This window comes from Hetaerina americana, unplaced genomic scaffold (assembly GCF_022747635.1).
Source record: "Hetaerina americana unplaced genomic scaffold, ioHetAmer1.1.p SCAF_11, whole genome shotgun sequence".
NCBI classification, from domain to species: Eukaryota; Metazoa; Arthropoda; class Insecta; order Odonata; family Calopterygidae; genus Hetaerina; species Hetaerina americana.
In genome coordinates, this window is record NW_027286181.1 from 2,767,790 (window position 1) to 2,793,685 (window position 25,896).

The 25,896-nt window shown below is 37.0% G+C and overlaps 1 protein-coding gene across 1 annotated transcript in view; it reads left to right on the forward strand.

The window, feature by feature from the left end:
• The window catches only part of Tet (Ten-Eleven Translocation (TET) family protein), a 108,085-nt gene extending 91,585 nt beyond the window's left edge, over positions 1-16,500 (forward strand). The window contains exons 3-8 of the mRNA XM_071599642.1: positions 448-623; positions 1,319-1,485; positions 3,597-3,783; positions 4,765-4,992; positions 6,656-6,810; positions 12,043-16,500. Coding sequence (XP_071455743.1) covers positions 448-623; positions 1,319-1,485; positions 3,597-3,783; positions 4,765-4,992; positions 6,656-6,810; positions 12,043-14,617 — 3,488 coding nt within the window. The 3' untranslated portion in view covers positions 14,618-16,500. The remainder of the gene's footprint in view (positions 1-447; positions 624-1,318; positions 1,486-3,596; positions 3,784-4,764; positions 4,993-6,655; positions 6,811-12,042) is intronic.
• The last annotated feature ends 9,396 nt before the right edge of the window (positions 16,501-25,896 follow it).

The following is a 25,896-nucleotide window of genomic DNA, read 5'->3' on the forward strand; positions in this document are numbered from 1 at the left end:
TTTATTGGGAGACTATGAGAAGGGTGTTTGAGGAACAATGAGCCAAGTTCAAATGTTGACCAAAATCATAAAAAACCATAATCTAGATCCCAATTGACTTATATACATATTTTTCATGTGATCGGTTTGACAAAAGATGCTGGTGATTTTCATACTAAACTGTTTAGAGTATGTCATCATTTCATTTGTCGTCAATTTTTATGAACTGCATTTTCATTTTAATCATGGTCATTTATTTAATAGAAGTACTACCCTAATTTCCTAACCATGATGTTATGCTGTTAAACTGAAACTATTTCTCTAATTTATCCTTGATTTTGGTTGTTTACTCACCCTCAATGGAATTTTAATTGAGGGTCATTAAGTTCTCTTCTAAGTAAAATGCAAAATCGCTCTACTTGGCTCTCTTTATATTTATATATTAATGCTTCCTGCAATCATGTCCAGGTCCTCCAGAGCCAGGCTCTTACTACACACATCTGGGTGCAGCATCCAGCCTGAGTGAACTGAGAAAAGAAATGGAAGAAAGATGTGGTCTCAAAGGAAAGGCTATACGCATTGAAAAAGTTGTGTACACTGGAAAGGAGGGGAAAACAACGCAAGGGTGCCCCATGGGGAAATGGGTAAGAACTTGATGAAAGTTGACATAAGATGTTCTCTACATAGTAATTTATTGGAAGGCTTTTCTTAACCTAATAAATATATCCCAATTGAATATAATTTTATTTTGATTCAAACATAATTTTATAAATATTTTGATCAGATGATGAAAATACATGCACTCAATATTCATATTTTTTTTAGCAAGTTAGATGGACAATTAGTTTTTTAATTTAAAATTTACTGGAAACTGAATGAAAATACTCATATCATAATATAACGTCAGCCTAATTTGACCTTGTGAATTATCCATAAACAAGGAAAAATCTATTTGTAGATTTTACCTATGTGATGATTAATATGCACCTAGTGACTGAAATGGATTGATGAAAATAAAGGAATAATTAAAGAAAATATTTTTTCTGCAAATTTGATGACATTGTTCCCGCTCTTTTGTGTGAGAAGTTTGATCAGTTTCTGCTTCCATGACATATGTAGAAAAGACCATTTACATAAACTAGGAATTTGATCATTTCAAAATTTTTTAATGTAAAAATCATTTATCCAGTTTGTTATCACTGATGATTCTTTGAATGGGCTATAAAATAAATATTAACCATTTTCATCTTCCATCAATTATGAGCAGGGTGTGTTAGTGTGCTACTGGAAATATTTTCTGTTTCGACTGTTACCAATGGTTACTCATCTCCCATCTCAGATACTCCGGCGTACATCTTTGGAAGAGAAAGTCCTGGTGATTGCAAAGCATAGACAAGGCCACAAGTGTGCCACAGCTTGGATTGTGGTAGCAACCGTTGCTTGGGATGGCGTACCATCCCACGAAGCTGACAGATTGTATGCAGTTCTCACGGACAAGCTCAATCGGTTTGTTTCCCATTTAAACATCTTAACTTTAATAGAAACTTCTTCTCATCTTCTCCAAACCAAGGCATAAAAATGAGTCATGTTTAAAATTAAATGGATATAAATTGGTATTAATATTATTTTTATGCATTAATTGGACAAATTTATATTAATTAAGCATCTTGATTCTTGTATAATGTTTTCATCAACTATTACATGAGGAGATATCTATCTAATAATGTGAATCCAAGTTAATTTTAATCCTCTTTCTATAATAACTAAGGGCCACAAATTTACCAGGGATGTCTTTAAAATAAAATTATGCTTTTAATCCTTATAAATTCTATATTCATTTTTTTTGTTTAGCTATGGCATGAATACCTGCAAATCTTTGATGTCATGTCAGACCCCGTTCATTATTGCTTAATTGTTATTTCTTCTTTCTCACATCTCAATGGTTCCCAATTAATTCCTGAGTTACATTTTCTAAACAACATCCTTTCACAATGTAATAAGTGCCACTAAGTCGTTTCCACCCTCCCCTAATTCTTATGACTCACTCTCTCCCCCCCTTCAAACCAATATACCCTAATACACTTAAGCTTCCTAAAATAATTTGAACCAGTTTGTCTTATGTGTATAATCTTTTTAGTGTTATGTGTTGTTATATTTTGAATAAATCTTAAACTTTATGCTAAAATGAAGGTCAATTTTATCAAACAATATTGTGCAAGCATTTCATTACTCTAGAGCATATAATTACTGTATAAATTATTAGTGCTTTACTGACGCAAAATGTGATAAATGATTTAGGTTCAACCACTTCACTTCTACATATACCTGCATTTTTTATCAATTTTCCCTTTATCTTAAAACTTTTGGGTAGATTTTTTCAAAAAGGCCTCCCCCCCAAAAAATTTTTATGGTGCACTGCAAAACCTTACCTAACGAGCACCTTGCATAATGAGAATTTGCATAATGAGCACAAAGTATAGCGAAAAAAATATGGCTTGCATAACGAGTGACATTTTGCGTAATGAGTGATGAGAAGAGTGGAGGTGCTGGATTGTGTACCTGCTGCATCAGACTATGATCAGGACTTGTTCTGCTAGCATCTTAGCATAGGTTATAATCACACATTCTCCCAGAATTGTGTTCATGCAGATTATTTGTGATTTTTTTGTGAAAACTTTATTGACTATTGTAAAAATATCCCTGAAGAAAAAGATGCAGAAAGACAGCGATAAGAGAATAACTGTAAAATTGTAAAGCAAAATCATTAAAGAGCGAGAATGAGGTGTGAGCTGTTTGATCTATAACGCACACACGTACAGTCACCATCAACAATTTGCATGGCTCTCAAGAACTAGGACAAGATTAAGGAGGTAGATACATCAAAGGGATTGACAAGAATGTCTATGCAATGCCTATGAATTCGAAATGATATTGACAGGTTGATTCTCATGTGAATAGTAAATGAAAAATAATTACAATGCGGCACTTATGATGAGAATATCATTTGAGAGAAGTTTAATGTGAGTTTAAGGGTGGAACCATATCCAGAGCCTTGTGAGGCATGGTGAAGCAGCAAGATCCAGCACTAAGGCAGTAGAGAACTTCATCTGTAACTTGAGGAAGCCTGTGGACTCTGAGGGTTACCTACCGCAGCAAATTTAATTTTCAGATTGCTACTTGCATTGCCACAAAATAGCAGCATGAGTCTTTCATAGGCTTGTGGCATGCAATGCATTCTCCCCTGCAGTTATATAGGTTTGCTATATGAGAGGCAACCTTTCAATATCATTTAGAATACATAATTATTACGAAGATATTCTTGTTGCACTCTTTGAAGCATCTCTCCCATTGAGGTTGTCATAATTCTTGAGGATAGTTTAAATCATTGATATTCGATGTTGCTTATTATGCAAAAAGTCTCTTGTTAACTGAGTCATTTTTTAATAACATTTTCTGCTCCTTATGCCAATTGCTCATTATATGACGTTCCACTGTGTATGCAAATGCAAATTAGAAATGCATACAACGAAAGATGCTATCTCTTGCAATTCATATATAATATGAAAAATCTGTTCATTTTTTTCATATACTTCATTGATTGAAATCTTCTGCTATAGATTTGGTTTGCCCACAACCCGCCGCTGTGCCACAAATGAACCCAGGACTTGTGCCTGCCAAGGGTTAGATCCAGATACATGTGGAGCATCGTTTTCATTTGGCTGTTCGTGGTCCATGTATTATAATGGGTGCAAATATGCACGCTCCAAGACAGTTAGGAAATTTAGGCTCTCTGTTCGGACAGAGGTGAGTAAATTCTGTTTTTACATTTGTGTTTACAAAATTTTGAATCTCAATATATTTATGTAGGTAATTCTCACCTCCTCATTGTGTTAAGTATAATTGTTTGGATTTCTTGGAGATGGGTCAAAGCTTGAATGGTAAATGTCACACATTGTTTAATAATTCTAACTGAAAAAACTGATTATACTTCCATTTAATCATTTATTTAATTTTTCATGAAATTGTTTGAAGAAAAATCAATAATTGTACTACCATGTCAATATGTGATTTCTTATGGAAATTAAATATGCTGTTGAATTTATAATTAGTCATTATACTTTTCTACAATCAAATGATTATATATTTCAAATATTATACATTTACCTATGGTCACTTAATCCATGAAAGAGCTAATTTTGTATGTTAAAAAATGCAGTTGGCTTTGTATATTAGAACTTATTTAAGTGATTTATGAAATGATTTAATACAGAATATAATTATTGTTTGGGTATTTTACTCATATAATATATAATGCAGAGGAAATTATTATATTAACATATAAGAAGTATCGATTGAAATTGTAACCTACATGATGTGAGGTTCCTTTCATATTTTTTGACTCTTTTCCGTGTGCTAATGGTTCAATGTGGTTTATATTTTTGTAATGAGAATGTGTATCATTTCGTGCAAACTAATCAGGGCAATTTGAAATTTTCTATTCCGTTTCAAGAATTAAATGTTTTTTTTTTCAGAATATACCCAAATACTCACCAAGAATGAAATATTACTGCAAATGTTTGTTTTTCATGAAATATTTCAAAATAAAACTTTAATATTCAAAATAGCTTTGAATTAAAAATATATCTTTTACTTGTATTTTTATTTATGAAACTTTTCTGTTTATTTGATGCTTTGGAAACTATTGTAAATCATTTGACACACCTTAAATGGTTATTTATTTCAAATACATCTGTTTTAATTGATTTTTTACTCATCTTTACACAGGAGCAAGAAGTTGAAGAGAGGATGCATGTCCTGGCTACCTTAATATCACCCCTGTACCGCATGATAGCTCCTGAAGCATATAAAAACCAAACACAGTTTGAGAGGGAGGCATCTGATTGTAGACTGGGTTTTAAGCCTGGGCGACCATTCTCAGGAGTAACTGCATGCTTTGATTTCTGTGCCCATGCACACCGAGATCTTCACAACATGAACAATGGGTGCACTGTTGTAAGTATAAAGCTTGAAATCAAGCATTCAGGCTATTAGCTCTTCTTTTCTCTATACAAAGTATTTGTAAAGTTTTGTGACTCTTTGTAATATGCCTAAAGGCCACTGACTTTGACTTGTAGCTATAACATTACTTTCTTCTAGAAAACTGTCTTATAAAGTAATGTACATTTTTCTTTGATGAATGATTAATTTATTTTCTGATTAGAGCTCTGTTCATTGAGACAATTTCATTGTCTTTGCATTAAGGTTTTAAGTAAAGGTAATACAAGATGATGATGATTAAAATGACATATTGGTAGAAATATAGACCTTATAAACTTATATTTGACAAATTGATTGCTTTGAACAAGTTGCAACAATATTAATGAGTGATGAAATCTTGGTATTATATTAAAAAATTGGTATCATCAGGGTCATCCAAATATTACATGCATCCATGGACAGTGATCAGTATTATTCAAATTACCCTTGTGTAAAAAAAATACTGTTACAATTTAATTAAAGCATGGTTTTCAGCCAAAATTAAATATTATCTTTAATAGTAGACTCCATGTGCATTACCTTGTGTTTCTCATAAAATCTGTAAAAAATATTTTTTGCAAAAAATGAAATTTTTAATTTCATTATTTAAATCTCTACATATTAGACAGAATAAGGCTAGCATTTCCATTTTATTGTTCAATTCAATCACTTCATAAAATAATGAAAAACATGCAATAATAGTTGTGGAAATCCTTTGACTAAAGTATTTGACTGCAGTTATCCAATCCAAAATGTTTACAGCATTTATGCTATGCTATATTAGTAGTTATCTGAATAGTGAAGAAATTTTAAAGAAAGGAGTCAATCTACTGTGATGCAGAACAGTTAGGAGGAAATGGTTACTTGGGAGTTAATAGCATTCATGTAATGTAATTTATGGATGACCCATACTGTTGTAAACTTATTTATCTTGGATTGATTACTGTGAGGCAAGATTCTGGGAAAGTAAAGTTATTTTTTGTATAAGCTGGTATCTAGTTTCTTTGTCATAACTGCATTCACTTTTGAAAGAGAAATGCTTACTTGCCTTGCAAAATAAATGTAGTAATGGAACAAAATGGTCAAAAATTTTCACCAGACTTCATTCACCGTAAATTTTACTAAAAATATGGCCATATGAGCTAGGAAAGCGTTTTCTGTCCACCTAGTTGCACTTATTAATAGAAGTTTCTTAAGTGTATGGTATAAATCAATCCATATCATTTTTCTGAACTTGTGAGAGTTTTCTACTAGAAAAAAATTTCCTGTGTTACTGTTTCAATAACTGAGCGGCAATATCTCATGTGACTGCAATATCTGATGACTCTTTTAGGAGCAATATAATCGCAATGTGCTGACAAAATTTCCACGTCTTTCATGTTTTCCCTCAAATATTCTGTGAACTAAATTGGCACTGCTGTTCCTTTAATATGTTTTCACATGATAATGTTGTCCTAGAGCAAAACTAGTCTCATAATAATATATTTTAACCCATATGAGAATTGGCACACCTTCAAGGTAATTCATTAGCTGCACTTAACTTCAATAGATCAATTTGGTGCATTTCTCTAGGCTTTTAAATGTAATTGTAGAGGTGGGTGGTGTGATGTGTGATTGGGTATATGTGCATGGCGCGCAGGTGGTGAGTCTGACGAAGCACAGAAGTCTCGCAAAGCCTGAGGATGAGCAGCTGCATGTGCTGCCCCTGTACATCATGGATGACACTGACGAGTTTGGCAGTAAGGAGGGGCAGGAGGCGAAGACACGCTCGGGGGCTGTGGAGGTACTCACCAAGTGAGTCCCCAGCATTCGCTCACTCAAATCACCCACTTACTCACTCACCTAATCAAATCTCTCTCTCTCTCTTCCCCCCCTCATCAATCCATCACCCTCCTCCCATAATTCATTTTGTGGTGCTGGCAATTAACTGTCTTCCTTTCCTCTTTCGACTTGTAAATAAAGAAGATGCAAAGTATCCACCCCACGACAGTCTTAAATACCCTTTGTCATAAATGCGTATGGCTTCAAAAATACACATCTCATAGTATTGATGTGAGAGTGGATGTGCTTTGCAATGCATTTGCATTTGTTTGGCATCACATGGTGGCACTTTCAGTGAGTGAACTGACTTCAGTCAACTTAGGTAATGATTTTGGAATGGCTAGCTCATGTCCAATAGGGTGTCCACTTTTTCATCTGATTTTTGTATCCATGACTATGGTGCCCCTGCACACTTCTGTAAACTTGATGAGATAGATTCCAAAAGAACATAAAGCTGATATGAGTTTTGCTCGACTTCCTTTTTGAGAAATATTAAAGTAAAAATATTGTTTTAAAGTTTAACTTATTGGTATGTTTTCCTAAAACCAAATTCATTCAGTGGGTGGGCTATAAGTGAAATGTCTCTCTATGTAAAAATGCTAATTTATTGATTTATGAAAATTGCTGAGATAACAGAATCTCATGTTGTATCATATGAAAAATTTGACATTAAAGAATTGAATGCCTAAATATGAGACACACAGTGAAATGTAGGAGATACCAGCTACATACCTTAGAATAACTCTAAAATAAATCCCTAACTTTCAATCACTAATTATTTCTGATAGGTTTCAAGGAAATTGACATTATCATGAGTGAAGAACTTATTCTTTCATGTGCATTACTACTTGGAAATTGACATGTGTTACCACAACTGCCCTATAAACAATATTCCTTAGAATGTCTAAAATTTGGCAAATTCTAGTCATCAAATTACATGGGCCCAAAAACCATGGATTAAGTGGGGTGCAAAGTTATTTCTTGTACCTATAAATTATTATATTCCTCTGATATGGTCTTATAGTAGTTTTTCCTTCCTCACAAACCAATGCAACACACATTTCTTGGTAATTATGAACTGTTACAGTGGAGCTTTGCTTAATGAGCACCTTGCATAATGGGTAATTTGCATAATGTGTACAAAATATAATAAATGATGACTTACTTAATGAGCAACATTTTGCATAAAGAGTGACATTGAAGATAATTATTTGCACTATTCTCAAGAACAAGGATAACATTAAGGAGATAGATAATTCAAATGGAATGACAAGAATATCTACACAATAGCTATGTATTCTCAATGATATTGAAAGGTTGTCTCTCATACTGATAAACAAAAAGTAATTGCCTTGCAACACTTTTAATGGCAATATCATTTTGTGAGAAAGCAAAAGTAATTTTCACCAACCTCTTTAAGAAGACACCAAGAACATTAATGGTCAAAGAAGAAGTTTCTAAGGAAAGCCATAGGTGGTTCAAGAAGTTTAAGAGAAGAACCAGCATGCACAGTATTTCAAGCCATGGTGAAGCAGTAATATCTGGCACCAAGACAGTGAAGAACTTCATCATTGACTTCAAAAAGGTTGCAGTTTCTGAAAGTTAACTGCTGCAACAGGTTTTTATTTATGATGAAACGGGTCTCTACTACATATATGAGAATACGTGACCATTGCATGGATATTCTGATCACTCCCTTTGAAACATCTATCTCATTAACCTCGTCCTTGTTCTTTAGAATAGTACAAATTGCTGATGTAGACCAATTGTTTGTGAGCGCTAGATCGGCCATGCCCCATGACGTTTTGAGTTTTCAATGATTTAACGTGTCATTTCTATGATTATTTTTATACTCTCTTAGCTGTCTTCTTGTGACTTTTCCTTTGGTGACATTTTTGCACAAAAAATCACAAATAATATTCCAGAACACAAGTTGAGTCAAATGTGTTATCATATGTACCAACAAGATGCTAGCAGAATGAAAGCTATACACAGACCGATGCAGCGGGTGATCAATCCAGGACATCTCCTCTCCTCCTCACTCATGATTTGAAATGTCACCCGTTAATCGAGCCATTTTTTTACAATAATCTTGCTCGTTATACATATTATTCATAATGTGAGGTGCTCCTTAAGCATGGTTTCACTGCATACAGATACAATCTTAGATTGTATTTAAACACACTCATATGACTGATAACAGAATTTTTAACCTATGGAATTCAAAGTGTACGAGGCCACCTCAGAAGCTTAACTGGGAAAATCACTCTGCCAATAACAATCATTACATCTACATATGGTCACCACACATTTGGATAAAAGCAGATGATGTATTTTGCCAATTAGATTTGTGTTTTGATTTGTTTCATAATAATTGAATGTGGTAACAGTATTTCACTATTTTCCCTTGTGTGGGCATCATGGAAAATTAATAAATATGAAGATGTGGGAAGGTATTTTGCTCATTTGTAAAGTACTCTAATCATTGCCATTCATGTCATTCAAATCTCCAATCAGGCACAATGCCTTTAAGTGTCACCCTCTTCATTATGAGTCATCTATCGGACCTGTTGGTCTCTCCTTGGATTTAAATTCTCTTATGTTTCACATATGTGTATTCATAATATTTCTACACATTCAGAACTAGAAGAATTTGTATCCTTTTAAATAAACAGGGTCAGTATTTCATAAGTAGTGTCGGTGCCTTAAATTGAAACATCTTCTAATTAAAGTGCCAAGCCATGTGTTGGATTAATATGATAGCCTAGTTAATAGATTATTTTGCTGGCTATCAAATTGCCCTAAGTTCATATCACAGCAAATACCAGTTTAGTTTGAGGTGACATCTACCCCCACCTATCAAAACCAGCCTCCAGGATGATTGTTTACTCCCAGTCTCCATCCTCATCGTACTGTGTTTTTTTCTCTTTCACATTAACCAGCAACATGGAATAGCAACCCTCCTTCCTTTGACCTAAAAGCCTGTTTCTGTATTTTCTACCAGTATCACCAAATCTCCATGCTTCGGATGATTACTGGATGATTTATAGCTCCAATTGGCCTTATAGTGTGTTAAAAATTGAACGCCTAATGTGTTTCATCCTCTCATTTTCTTAGATCATGAGACTCCTCTTCAATTTGTTCCATTCCTTTCTCCTTGTGGATCCTTATCGTATTCATCTGCATTGGATGACTTTATGTGTCAATTGTCTGCTTTTCTGTTTGTTATGTCATAATTTTTCCCGTTTTTTCCTCCTGTAGAAAAGTATCAAAAACTGAAATTTTCATCTAGAGTTCCTAAATATTATTCATGTCTTTGCCTTTAGCCTTTACACATAGTGCCTATTACTGTTTCTCATGTGAATTTTCACTCTGAGAAAGTCCTTAATGGAGTGTTGTCTTGATTTTAATTTTTTTTCACATGTTACACATTTCTAACGTATGTTTTTGCAATCCAAGCTGATTTTAATTTGTCAATTTTAGGCCTGCATCTTGCAATGTTTGTTAGACACAGTAGTTTGGTGTATTTATTGTTGTTAGGGAAGAAAATTAGTGTAGCATCTCACAGCATGGTAGTGGAAAGTGCATGAAACACCATTGAGAAACATAGATTATATTTTCAAAAATGTTATATCTCTAGTTGCAAAAAATAATTCTATGTTATGTGTGAAATCATTGGGTACACTATATTACAGAAAATAGTGGCAATAATCTTTGGTACAATTTGGGTGATACATGTAAAAATACTCACCATTCAGTCCTTTGCATTTTGTTCCAGTGGGTACTGTACAGTACCAGCAGTGAACATTCACAAAGCTTAACTTGAGGGTAGCTTTAATGCACATATTATGGATAATGGTGCTTCTTGTTGATAAGAAGGGAAATCACATCAAATATGAAAACCATTAGGAGTAAGAGACAAAATCATTTTGACTAAAAAAGAGTGACATAAATTCTCTCTCAGTATATACTTACCCCTAAAAAGACACCGCTATTGGTATTGTAGACCATTGTGATACAGGGATCACGGTAACAACCATATCACTATGACATGCATGTCATAGTGGTTCCAAGAGAAATATCCATACATAGGTAGCAGTGTTTTTAGAGGTAATTGTTTCCTGAATAGAATATTATACTTTCCTCCTAAGACATCCTGTATGGTAAGAGGGAAATAAATGAAAGCCCTATGAAATGGGCTGCTTCCCCTTACATGACGCCACTATGTGCTAGAACTATCTATATCTCTGTTAATCCCATCTTCTAGTGAAATGTGTTTGTAGGAATGTAATGTTCATTTCCATTAGGGACTATGTAATTGATGTCATAAAATGTGGTACCAATGAGAAGTTAGAACTTCTAAGGATAATTTTATTTGTGCTTTATCATTCAATTATTTTTCAATGATTAATTTTCATGTCATGCATTTGGTTTCATTATTTAAAATTCAAACTATTTGTTGTTTAAATGATGCAGTCATGATTTGAATAGGTATGTATATAATGTGATTTTAACATTTTAGAAGCATGGAAATTGAGGGACCTACTGAAAATGGCCATCACAATTTTCACATTGACCTTAAATTAATTAATCCATGATTAAGAATGTATCCAATCATACTATTAATTGATTATTTTTGCTACTTGATTGAAGAATATTGCTGTGCGTAATCAGATGGTGATCAAACTATAAGCTGTATTACATACTTTCAGTTGTGATAATTGTAAACCTCAGATAAAATATGGAGTTCAACTAATGCGTATTTAATATAACAAAAGGACTTGCAAAAGCTACAGACCAAATATCAATTCATGTTACTAAATTATTCACCTGGCCTTTGAGATACTTGAGAGAGAAATAATGAAAGTAAGAAGTTTGTGAACTAAAGTTTTATGAAAATGCCCATTAAGGGATGCATTTTTATTGCTCCTTGTTCTGAAAATTAATTTTAATTATGCTGAGCAATGTGTGATGAATGTTTTTGTGCCAAACAGTAGTTGATCAAAACTAATGAAGATATAGAATATTATAGCCCTCTTAATATTACAAGAATATTTAGTATGAAAAAACATATGATTCAATTTTCCTTATAATTCAATGTATATTTATTAGGTTAAGGTGAAATGAGAGAAAAATCATGATTTATAATAATACTGTGTGTGGTGGAATTGAGATCAAACTTTTAAATACCTGATACTTTTGAAGGTATCCCTGCGAAGTTCGAGTGAGGTCAGTCCCCCTGCAGCCCTGCCGACGGCATGGGAAGAAGAGGAAGGACGAGGATCAGCCAGATGCGGTCATCAATCGAGCCGGGGCCGTAGGTCCCAAGGCTGAGGGCCATCGTCTGTCTTGCTCGATGGGTGGAGCTGGAATGGGGCCAATGAGCATGATGGGAGCCATGGGTATGGGAATGACACCTTGTACTCTTGAGGAAGCCCAGTTGCAGCTACAAAGTTCTCACGTGTCTTCCACAGTCTTGGATTCACCAGTGTCCATGTACCAGGGGTGGGGTGCCGCAGGAGCAGCCCAAGGAGGGGCCTATAACCCATATGACTCTGCAGCTGGTGATTCCTATTGGGGGAGGGCCACGAGACCTGGAGGAGGTGCTGGCTGGATTGGGTATGGAGGTGGGAAGCAGTCGCCGTGGCTTGGAGGCTGGGGAGACCACAGAGGTACCATGGGCGACCACGGACTTCTTTCAGAGGAAGCCAAGGCTGATGCAGACAGCACTACAAATGCTTCTCCTGTGTCTCGATATGGCTATTACGGTTCTGGCAGTGCCAGCACAAGTACCTTGAGCCCCCAAACAACATCATGGACACAGTGTCAAGCAGGTGTGGCGGTATCAGCTGCTGGGTCATCATACAGCACAACAGGGAGTCTTTCTTCCTGGGGGTCTGGAGTGGCTCCTGACCCAGCCAACGGCAAGTCAACCCCTGGAACAATACCATCTCCTGCTTCTGCAATGCCTAGGAATAGCCTCATTCCTTCCTCAGACTCAGTGGGTGAGGGCCAGTCATCCAGCTCCCCATATGCTTCACAAAATTCCTCATCTCCAGGTGCACAGGCTCGTACAGGGGAGGTCCCAAGGCCATTATCCACTGGGATGGACCGTGGTTTGTCAGTGCCTTTACCTCTGGCTCCCCAAGCCAGGTGGGAATATCCCCCTACTTCTGTTTCTGATTCATCCCCCTTTCGCATCCCAAAAGTGCGTCCTCCTTCCAGGTCATCCTCCCTGCACCAACAAAGTTCAACCTCCACTTCTTCCCAGCCCACAAGAGGCTCTCCGTCTTCCTCTCCGTCTGCACCTGCAGGGGAGATAGCTCATCCCAACCCTACATACTGCAATGGATTCCTCAAACCCTTCCCTCCCAGTTCTTCCTTGGGCAGTGATTCCTCAAGGTGTGCTGAGTCTTGGGGTAGTGTTGGTGCTTCTTCCAATCCCATCGCCGGCACAGACACTTCCCCTTGTTCTTGGTATGGCCAGACTCGTGCTGGAACGGGAGCCAAAGCAGGACAAACTGGTGCCGAAACACAGCTGAAGCGGGAACCACTTTCACTGTCCACCCCTAGTGGTACTCCATCTTGGGGCTCTGAAGATCAATCCCGCCTTGGCTATCACCAGATGAGTGCGGCTTATGCAGCTGCAGCAGCTGCTGCAGGGCAGAGTCCTTTTGTGGCACAACCCAGCCCTTTTTCATCTCTTCCATATGGCAGTGCGTATTGCTCTGGCAGCACTGGTTATGGCTGGACAGATCATGCGGCCACCTCCCCTTTCTATGCTCACCATCACCATCATCACCATCAGAGTATGGCAGCTGCAGCAGCTGTTGCTGCAGAGTATCAGTGGGGAAGTTACTCTCACCACGCAGCTCTCAAGAGGGAAGATTTGGGCTCAGTTCAGCAACCAGGACGCACTCCCTGCTATCATCATGGAAGTTACTCTGGTTACCGTACCCCACACCACCCCTTCTTCCCTGGTCAGTTTGAATGGGGCGACCCATTTGGAGCAGGGGGAGGAGCAGCCACCGCCATGCTTCCACATGCCCATCTCTCCCACCGACCCTTCTTCCCCACTGAGCCAAGGCCAGAACCGATAGGTGAGGTGACTGATTATACTGACAATGAGGAGTGCTTCCGGGACACTCAGATGGGAGGAGTGGCCATTGCCTTGGGCCATGGTTCCGTCCTGTTTGAGTGTGCCAAACACGAACTTCATGCCACGACTGCTCTGAAGCGCCCCGACCGACTCCGTCCGACTAGAATATCCCTGGTCTTCTATCAGCATCGGAATTTGAACAGGGCACGCCATGGATGGGATGAATGGGAGGAGAAGATGAGACTGAGGAAACTGGGGATAACGGTGCCAGCTGGGGCTTCTGGCAGCACGACTTCTAACAGCACGTCTGCCAACAATGCAAACACCGGGAACAATAGCAGCAACAGTGTGGCGGGCAGTGGCATGAGTTTAGTCAGTGGTGGTGATCCTGGGAGTGGAACCAGCAGTACTCCAGTTGGCAGTATGCCAGTTGGTGGGGGGATTGGTGGAATGGGAGCGAGTGGGGGTGGCAGTGGCAACCCAATTGTGGGTGGAGGACTTCCAGGGACAACTGGTGTTGACCATTCGCTCCTCTTGCAGCCACCCGAGAGACCTTTGGCCTATGGCTCACAATTCCTTATGAAGTCGACTGCGCCCACCAACAATAGCTGGTCCTCTCCGTTCCCCATGTTTCCTTGTCCTGTGACGGGTGCCTTCCAGGGTGGAGCAGGATTGACGTGAGCAGAAGAGACACTGAGTCTCTTCTCGGCTGGGCATGCTCCAGCTGAGAGTGCACACTCTGGACCTTATATCTCTCCCATCCGTCCCTACGTGGCTCCCTTGTAGTGTGCAAGTCTCACCTTGCATCTCACTCTCCTTGCCCCTCTGTCTAATGTGAGGATGGATTATGACTGACAGGGGTGTTTGCAGAGCCACAGACTGCCAACTTTCTATACTAGAAACCCAGTATCATCTCCTTGGCAATTATTCCAGATGTTTATGAAAATGGCTATCTCCTAGCAATTGTTGGGGCAAATAATGAATGCATCATGTGCATTTTGCCAAAAGCAATTCTAAGCAATTACCAGAATGGTATAGGTTGTTGTTCATTTTCATGGACTTCATTATGTTATAATTTTGACTTGCCTTAAGGTAAAAAAAAAATTTAAGGGGCCTATTTTGGAACATTTGTCATTAGCTATTCACATTTTAGTACTCTCCAAAATGCACAACTTCCTCTCAAAGTTTTCCTACTCTCTCTTGCTGCATAGTGTTCAAATGACACTTCCATTTGAGAATCACATGTAAGTAGTATTGTGACATCTTCTATTTACTGATGTCATTTCCAACTGTCACCAATTAATTCTTTTATAATGGAATATTAATTTGTAAGTATGAAACTTGTTTACAGATTTAGGAGAAAATCATATCACCAGCTTTCAATTGTTATTTATTAATATGTAGTGGTCTTCATGCAGCCATTTTTCCTTTCTTTTTGTCATTTGGAGTACACCAATTTGAGTCATTCATTTATAAATTGAAATGGTTGGTCTTATCAATTTATTGGTTCATCAATAACCACTTTGAGCCCTATTCAAATATCTATTTTATGAGATTCTGATCTCTGTGGTTGCACGGAAAATTTTTCATGTCCTTTCCCCAATCTTTCAAAGCCCTGTCACCCTGCCCCCCCCCCCCCCTCAGATGCCCCCACGTCTTTCACTCATGTATTAATTGTGTTTTATTTACCACATAGCTAGTCGTTTTCCCTTCAGGTAATAAAAGGAACTTTCTGATCTCATGAGAACCTTGTCACAAACAAGCAAATGCTCAAAGTTTGAAAGGCTAAAGTGTGCATTTGAATAGGCTTAATTATCAATCTTATTATTCCTTATATTACCATTAAGTTTTTATGGACTTGAAACAGACACCAAAGTGAATGATTAGGTGTGGAGGAGGTCATTTTTTTTTAAATGATGTATGAAATTGACATTTCCTATTTCTCTTTTCCTTAAAAACAATTTTTGTATATTTTGATATTTTGGGATATTATGTGAGGTGATGAAGTTCCTCTCCTCCCAGGTTCGATCTTCCTCTCTGCTTTTGTCATGCGCTGCCCTCGTTACACACATTCCCTTGTCCTGTTGTCTTAGAGATTTGTATGTATTATTTTTCTGGAGTGCTTGCCAAACTGTGGGTTTGTTTTTGTGAGTGAGTTCAAAAAAAAAAAACAATGTGTGCATGGATGCCTTTCACTCCTTCAAATTTTATTCTTCTCTTGTTTTTTTTTGTCTGAGAGAGTGTAGGCAAGTGAATTAGATAGGCAATTGTTAGTATTTAATTGAAATGAAGAAAGACTATTAGTATTTGACAATATTATACAAGTGCTTATTTATATTCAACTGTGTTTGTAAATAGTTCCCCAAATGTATGTTCTATGCTAATTTACCATGCTGGTCAGTGTATTGTATCTATTTATTGTAAGAAAAATAGCTAAATGTAACTGTGTTTGTCCATCCAGTGAATCATATTGAAAGAAAAAAAAGGATAGAAGTGAGTGTGGATGAGTCAAAAGAATACCATTAGGCTTATTAGTGTGATCTAGTGATGCTCAAAATGAAAAAGATATACTTTATGGAAGAGAGCAAATGTCCTAGCTTCCCATATCCCATTTCACTCATGCAATATTTATTTCATCAAAATCTTATTTTATATCATAACCCAAATCTCTTGCAGTCATGAGTCATGACCCTAGCTATAATCATTATATTGTAAATGTAGGCCTGTGATATAATGTTCATTTTGCATTTATGGCCCACTTTCATTACCAAAGGGGCAGCTACATAACAAGAATATAAACTCATTTGAATGCCCCAAGTGAATGAGTGTTGATTGATAAGATTTTGAGAGATAATGGAAGTTATAATGTTTCTCATTCATACTCATGTTTTAGTAAATTATAGTCAAATTTACTCAGACACAAAATTACAAATCGCATAATGTTTCAACTCTCTCAAGCTGTCTCATGACAATCTACTATTTTTTAGACAAATTGAGTGCTAAGAATGCTCTGTTCAATACAAAAGAATCACTATTTTCTGTGCCAGAAATGGATGAATTACCAAAGTGTGCTGCAGTGAATCCAGAGATTGAAAAGCAAAGAGAAAGGAGTCTGCTTTGCATAAAAAGTGCCAAGAAAACTTTTCCTAGCCAAGATAGGTGTCAGTATTTATTCTTGCTGCTGTGTTGCCTTGCAGTGATATTTTTTTATTAGTGCTGCATAAGTGTTCCCTATTCCTACATAGCCACTGTACTCATTATCATAATGGAATACTGAAAAGACAAGAAAGATCTGGGACTGTATTATTTTAAAGTGTGTGAGTGTGTGTGCGTGTTAACTTGCTTCCAAATAGTGATGATTTTGTAGGAAAGTATTCTCATAATGAAATAATAAGTTACAAAAATAAAAGTGTAAGATTACATTGTTTGTTACCTTTCTGGAAAGGTCAAGTGAAGAATAATCGTGAAGCTATTGTGTTTGTGTTAGTGTTGTGTATAACACGGAAAGAAACAGTAGTTAAATAGTACAATATCCAATTTTTTCACTTGAATATTAAAGTATATTTATATACTTTGTATATATATTTTTGACACTTTATCTAAGAAAGAGAATACAAATTGAAATAGCATTTGGTCTTCAGCATTTAAACAAAACGTTTTTGCTGTACAAATGAGGATGAGGTCATTTTTTTTATCAGGGATATTTTTCTTTCACTGACCAAATACAATGCTCTAAAATCCAGGAGCTGAATTTTTACAGTGTTCAGGCTTTGTTTATGATAGATTTGTAGAGTTAGCTACATGTAGTGTAGTTAATGAATCCATACTTAGCTGTAATTGTTTTATGTGAATATAACTCCACTTTGTGAATAATTTGTAGTATGTTATTATTTGTCTCCTTATAACCCATAAATTTAGTTCATTATTATTTCAAGTTTTTGCATATTAACATAACCTTGCATAAGAATGGTAAAGGATATACTCCAGACTTCTGAAATTTAAGGGTTGATCAAATTTAAAAATATTAAATTAAGTATGATAAAAAATATATGTCAGACTTTGGATCCTTGTGTTTTGCTTTAATTGAAAAAAAATTGGAGCTACCATCAGTCATATTTCATAAAGAAATTAAAAATGTATTTACACTCACAAACATAAGAAAAGTAGATTAAAGATAACATGTAGAATTTACCAAATAATTTGGACCAAAATATTTAATAATGTAGACTAGGTTCATTAGTAGATATTTATTACTTCAAAATGTATATTGCAATAGAACTTAGGGATTCTATTTAAAATTAGTTGATATACTAATTAGGTCATACGGCAATTTAGGCATCGTGTGTTGCCAATGTTATCCAATCCTTTCAGTGAGTAATACTACGGTGAAACCAAGAGAGCTCAGTTTTAGAAGTTGTGGTCTTGCGCAGAAGCATTGAATTCATGCCAACCCATGTGACTATTGCAACTATATTTATCCTAGTGCTCTGATAAACAAGGCAAAGAGGGACGCATTGATACAGTGGCTAACCTACTGGCTTCCCACTGAGAGGGCCCGGGTTCCAGTCCTGGAGACGGCAGATTTTTTTCAGTGGTATCCCGATCCCTACTTGAGGTGCTTTGAGGAGAGCACTTTAAGTTTTATGTCCCACAGTCCATTGTACGGGACGTTAAACTTTAGACCCTTTGGCCCCTTTTGTTAAGAGGAAGCTAATGCCAATGCTGGGTTTCTCTCCACCCTGCCTCCTTTCCCATCCATCCCTAATGATGCAAATGACCTTAGTTGTCAGTCGCCTTACCTTAAAACTACCAGTAAGGTGAAGTCTTAAATATTTGAAGTACCTAGTTAACAAGTGACAACTACTCTGGGAATGGAGGCTCTGCAGCTATCTTTGCACCTGTGAAAATCAGGTATTGATGCTTACAGTAGAAAGCCTTAGAAATCCAGGGTATCAATGACTTGACATCATAATGTGCCAGAATGATCCTATATACAGGTGCCTTGGTGTTAGCACTCAGGCCAAGAATCTCAGGTAATCATACCTCAGGACATGAAGGGGTGCTAGGCATGATGAGGAAGGAGAAGAGATTGTTGGGAGAAATCATACGGAGGCAGGAAAAATGGATAAAAAGTATATTTATTGACAGTGGGATGCTGAATACTGTAATAGAGGGGAGTATGTTTGGAAAATGAGGGAAGGTTAGGAATGGGATAGGGATGTTGAATGGGATGAAGGGAGGAAGGAAATATATAGAGACAAAGAGGGGCCAGGTGTAGAGTGGGATGATGGGTTCTATTTTGTTAGGAGAAATAAAATATTCATTTGGTAGTTGTGTCCGTCCAAAACGTAACTTAACCAGTAGATTACCTAATAATAATAATTATATATGGTATATAAGTTTCATAGGTGTGAATAATAATTCAAACAAAGAAGTGAGATGGTGTTAGTCAAGACAAAGTATAGAAAAACACAAAAATTCCACACTTTTTTGTGTATAAAACCAACTAGCAAACAATAATATGTACACTATAATAGTGGTTACCTGTATCACATAAAATGCTCCATTCCTAATTCCCTTTCAAAATGAGGACACTAAATCTGCAATCATCCCAAATCCATTGATAAATTCCTTTCAAACCTACACCATTCCTTCCTTGACTTAGGATATCCTGAACCCTTCCTGAACAAAAGAATCCAAAAACATGCATACATAGAATTCCACCACAGAATTCCACCCCCTGTCAATTTGTACCAGCTACTTCCCTGGCATGGAATCTCTGGGATCCATCCTAAAAACCTCAACCACATCATCAAGAACCATAACTCCTCTGCCAACCTATTTTCCCAATTGTTCCTCCGTTACTGTCAAATTCCTCTCCAACCTATCAGATCTCCCCAGATCAACTAATCCTCATATTAAATCCCCAACCACCCCAAAGCCACTCCCGTACCCTGCAGTAAACCAAGATACAAAATGTGTCCTATCTTTAAAACCCAAATCACATCCCTCTTCTACCCACTTTTTAACTCTCTCTTACTCATCCCCTACTCCTGCTGCATCTCCAGCAATGAAGTTTATCTACATTGGGCAGTTTAACATACTCCTGAATATTAGAATCAATAACCACTATGCTTCCAGCAAATATTCTTCCCCGGGTGCAATATTGCAAATCCCAAAGCATTGCTACCACAACAATACACTCTTTGGCAAATGGTATATCATCTCCATTCTAGTATCCCTCCCACCCTCCACTTAAACTTAAAACAATGGAGCAGGTATTATTATGGCTCATAGATACTTAGAATTACCTGGGGTTAATATCAGATATTAATAAACCCACCCTCCAGATTTTTTCATGCCTCCCTCCTCTCCCAAAGCCTTCCATTTCGATCTCACCCTTCCAAACCTCCCCCTCCCAATTCTTTTTCTCCCGGCTCTTCCCTTTCCAAACCTTTCCTTAATTTCCTCTTCCATCCTTCATCCTCTTCTCATTTAGCTTTCTAATCAGTTCCTTCAATCCGCAGAGTAAGGTGATGTATTGTTGGGTGAAAACGACCACCTATATCCACCACTTTTCTTAGTGGTTGCCAACTATGGTACATAGAGGGGACAAATTTAGTGCAATATACAATTTCTTATGTCCCAATAAATTGTAGAGTGGCACTCTTTCTATTTACAGTAACAACTGAAATGTAAACAAACACCATCATGCTGGTGATGTTGTGTATAACAGAAAAAGGATTAGTTTTTGCATCATTATGTCTGAGGAGCCATCCCAGGATGTTTGACTGGCACCTACTCACCATCCTGCAGGATGAGGAGGACTAGTGAGTGAGAAAGGGCAATCATCATTCCTTCCCCAGCAGCAAGGCTACTGATGCTATACCACCTCTGGTCTGCCATGGCAGGTTGATTTTGGAGAAACAGACTTGTTTGCAGTAAGGTTTTCTGACTTGAACTAGGTCTGCACACACATCTGTGCACTTGCAGAATTGCTGGGTCACTACCACAAATATAAGTAATAAAAACATCTATGGCCTAATTTCTCCATGAGGCAACAGACATTGCTGTAGTATCAAAAGTTTCTGAACTATTCACCAGACTGATTAAGAGTTATTTGATGAATGTGTGCCGGAAAATTACTGAATAGCAACAGAAACAGTGAGTGGAATTAACATACCTGTATTTTTCTTTCTGTAATGCTGCAGTGTTTACATCATTTGACCTTGGGACATCCTTTTCTAGTTGAGCACTTGAGGCTGTAATCAGAGGTGGGAATCAGACAATTATTCAAAATTTAAGCACATAACAATAATGGTGCATCATTTAATGATAAACTGGAAAAATTACTGAGTCTATTATTTTTCCAAATGGCCAAAAACTAGAAGGTTAATCAAGGCACTTGTATCAGAGGGAAAGAGTATGTCCATGGGTAACAGGTTCAGCCAAAAAGACAGTTGTCATTCTTTTAAGATAACATGGAGGGGTTTATAACTATTAAAAGAAAGCAACACATTGAACAGCCAGAGTCCCTAATTGTATTCAAAGTCCCTTAAATGGAAGGATAGTGTTAGTTCTTTAGCAATCCATAATTTATCCCATAAAAGGCAAAGTTAATGATATAACATTGATATAGTTATTTCTAATTGCATTTGCAGTAACATGAACATCTATATATTGTAACCAAATCATACATCAAAATATATAATTAGAATATTTAGTTATTGTCATAGATATCACAGCAAATTTATGAGGCTGACATTAATTAATTTTACAAAGTTTGTTGTTCTCTGGTAAAGTAACGGACATGGTTTCACAGGGTGCTTCAACTGAGAAATGTTGAATAGTCTCTCTTTATATTTGATTGCCAAGTTACCATCATAAATCTCTAAAAATTTGGAAGGACTCTTTCCCTGTAGAGCCAATTTGGCAGACTTTTCATTGAACTTGGAATTAACAGGATTCCCAAAATTAATGGCATATTACCTCAATTGAACATTATCCTTCTATAAGATTTGTTAACCTTGTTATCTTGTACACTGTGCCCAGTTTTCAAATTATGATTAGATCCTCTATTATGCCGCACCTGAAAATATCTTGGTAAAACAAAATGGGAAATATGTGTTTTAAAAAGGGATTCACATCCATCCCAAGGTGAGACAACTGCAAAGACATTTTGTATCAGTGGGGCGGCCAATTGAGTAATAGTATCACTTTAGCAACACAATTGAGGAAGGAAGGTAAATGGGAAACCACTTCAATTATATAGCCTAGGCTCCTATGATGGACATATAGTCCCAGCAACTAAAGGATTCGGCCCAATGGACCATGTGTGGTGCCCAGCAGCGGAGAGGGGGAGGCTTCCACAGTCGTTACCATGCAAAAACCTTGCAAAGCAAAATCAACTTTTGAAGTACAGGGCACAGAGTAAAGTAGTTAGAATAGAGACTTGCAATATTAGGACAATGTTGACAACAGGAAAATTAGAGAATATGAAGCAAGAAATTAAATATATAGATGTTTTAGGTCTGTGAGATGGAAGGATATCAGGTTATACTGGAGTGATAGTTATAGTGGAGGAGAAGAGAGCCAGTGAAGGGTGACAATAGTATTTAACAACAAGGTGATTAGAAGCACAGTAAACATAGAGCAAGCATCTGATAGAATATTGTAGGCAGGCTAATGCCAATGCCAGGTTTCTCTCAATCCTTCATCCTTTCCTGTCCATTCCCTATGGTGCAAATGACCTCAGCTGTCGGGCACCTCCCCTAAATACTACTACTAGTGTTTTTGATCTAAGGAGAATACACAAGAAGTAGGATTGCATCAGGCAAAGAAGCTTTCACCAGGAGGAATTCAATGGCAGGGAAGTTGAGCAAGGATGATAAGAAAATATTAGAGGAGACTTTGATATAGAGAGTGGTTTTGTGTATGGAAACATCATTGTTGAAGCAAGATGATATGCCAAGATATGGAAGAATTTTTACATGGGTTTGGAGATGGATGGAAAAGGTAAATTGGATGGAAAGGAAAACAAATGAAGAGGTACTAGGCATGATGGGGAAGGAAAGAGGCTTGTTGGGAAAAATCCAAATAAGGCAGGAAAAGCGGATGGAGTGTGCGGGGTGTCAGGATGTGTCTTGTTAGGTGAGCTTTAGAAATGCCCATGTAACACTGCTCAGTCTGTGTCTGTCTGGAAACTACCTTAAATTGTGGACTCCAAAATATATTTATGATTCTACATTGAAAAAATAAAGCCAATATCCAAGACAGTAGACTACTAAGTAATAATAATAATCAGATGGGAACATGGCCACTCAACTCACTATTAGCTCCAGGAATGGAATACAAAACCATGATGTGCAGACTTCTAGCAGTGGCAAAGTAGAATTATTGGACAGCTGCACCCAAAGTGGATCTTATATGAGTAACGAATCGATAACAATATATTTAAAATACAAGATTTTCAAAGTCCAGCTATAAATACTCATTGATAAAGTACAGTAGGTTGGTGCACAACCATTTTCCAAAAATATTTTTGAACAGTTTCAGGTTTAACTTTGTGGAATTCCTTCATGAAGAGGGTAAAAAAATAAACTTTGTACTTCCATATAAAGATTTAATATTTCAGAACCATGGTTTCGATGCTGGGCATCCTCATCAGGTGACATACATAAAAAATTTTAGAAGGTTGGGGGAGTAAGGGAGAAGGGGTAAGTTGAGTACAGTTGCAGCAACCTATTAGTGGGCAAAGGGAGTAGGAGGATATGTATTGGAAGGTTTCTGGCTCAAATTTGTGGAAGTTTATGCTCATTAAATGAAGAACACAATTTAACACTCCGTATATTTTTGAACCTTATGCAGCTTCCTGACTATACCCTGCTTGGCATCTTGTAGAAAAATGTTATATCCAAGTTGTCAGATTTATAAAAGGTGTTAGACAGCATATACTGATTTATATCAAGATAGTGAAATTCCAAAAAATTGCGGGAGATGCCGCAGCAACTTTTAATGGAGCCATCCGCTAATATGCAACAATTTCAGAGTGTAAAAATCAAGGTAAATGATTTTTACACTCTGAAATTGTTGCATCAAGGTAGTATTTTGATCTTGTGTAATGTGAGTGAACTGATAACCGGATTGGGTATAGATTTAAGGCTTTGTTTAATGTGAATGAGGCTGCATAGCACAAACTGGCTGTAGATAGTTCAAATTTTCAGATTTTTCAATATAGGTCTGTAATGCTCATGGCGCCCAGGATTGCTTAGAATCTTGATTATCTTTTTCTGCAGTATGAGTATTTCTACAGTTTCATTAGCATTCCCCCATAGTCTAACACCATAGGTTAGTATGATCTGAAAGTAGGCTACTCTTATGTAGCCTTAACTCACACATACATCTGGTGCACAGTTAGGGGGAGTTAGATCCTTTCTATGGGCCACGTACCATTTCATTTGAAGTTCTGGCGTACATAAAATTAGATCACTTGAATTTTTAACTGTCCATGTTAAAAAGAGTCACATGGAATTTGAAACAAGGACCCTAGTCTTAAGCTGCGTCCAAACTAATCAGTTAGACATGTAAAAATCGCTCAAATTTTTGAAAGACGCCATCCTGAATGGTGTCCAAACTTGTTCGGCACCAAGAACGAGCAAATTTAGGCACCTATTTTGGCTCCAGAATTAAGAATAGAAGAATTATGTCCTAAATATGCCATATTATGACTTCATAATTCAAAGTGGTGGATGTGAGGCAACCAGCAGAAGAATAATCCTCTTGGGAGGAGTGTACTATATTGTAGATCTAGGGTAGAGTGACCTCGTATGTAGGTCATAATATCACTATTTTGTCCTTTGAGAGAGTACACTTGTTATTACACAGGGAGCTCTGGAAAAATGTAGTGCTTTGATAACGTGAGGTGGGAAAAGGTGGAGCTCTATCTTGCTTTGTTGCTTCATTTCATGACAAAGGATATTGTCTTTTCAAGTCACTCTGCTCATTCCAATTCGCTCATATTTTCCCCTAAAATGTAGTAAAACCAAAATAAATTAAAAAGTGCAGAGAAAAACTAATTGTATAATAAAAAGTTAATTGATACTAATCTAAAGTTAAAAAGTACGAAACCTTTAGCCATAAAAACACGCCCTAATATAAATTAACTATATGTGACAAAAAGCACATCTTAAAGCAAATTATAACTAGGATTAAAGACCAAAAAACCACCATTACTATATAATAAGATAAAAAGTCTAAAACTATTATTATGAAATACTATATGAAGAAATACATTGAAGCAAAATCTAGAAAAAAACGGGTAGCCTCAAAAGAGTAAATATAGTTCGAGAAATGAAAATATGAGAACTCGTAAATACGAAACTAGTCCCAAAAATCGCTTAAGTTACTAAATTAAAAAAATGAAATTTTTATAAAACACGACCGAATGAATTTTAAAGTGAACTCAGAATTTCGCCTGACATTTGAATTTGCCTCAGACATCAGAATTTGCCTCTACACAATATTTTGGCACGAGCTCTCTCAATTGTCAAAATATTTACATTTGCACATCACCTGTAATTGGATAGCGGTGGTCCAGGGGTAGAGCATTGGACTCCTTCCCGAGAAGGCCCGGGTTGTATTCCCAGGTAAGCCTCTGGGCACTGTCAGCTCCACCTAAGCTGTGTGATTTTTTGGGTAACTGGTCTTCCTGGGAAACCATAGCCGGCACAGAGAGTTGAGCTGGCTCTCCTACCTTGATGTGTGAATTTCATACGCCGTTGGGCTAAGTACTGATCGTTCACTTAGGTGATGCCTACCATTACCTACGAAACCGACCTTCGGGTTGATAATTGCGTTTATAGTTTCTTTTATAATCCGTAATTCCTAATTCTTATCTACATTAATGAAACCTGAAAGCGTGCCCCCTAATGTCTAACTGGTTTTGACGCTGCCTTTTAGCC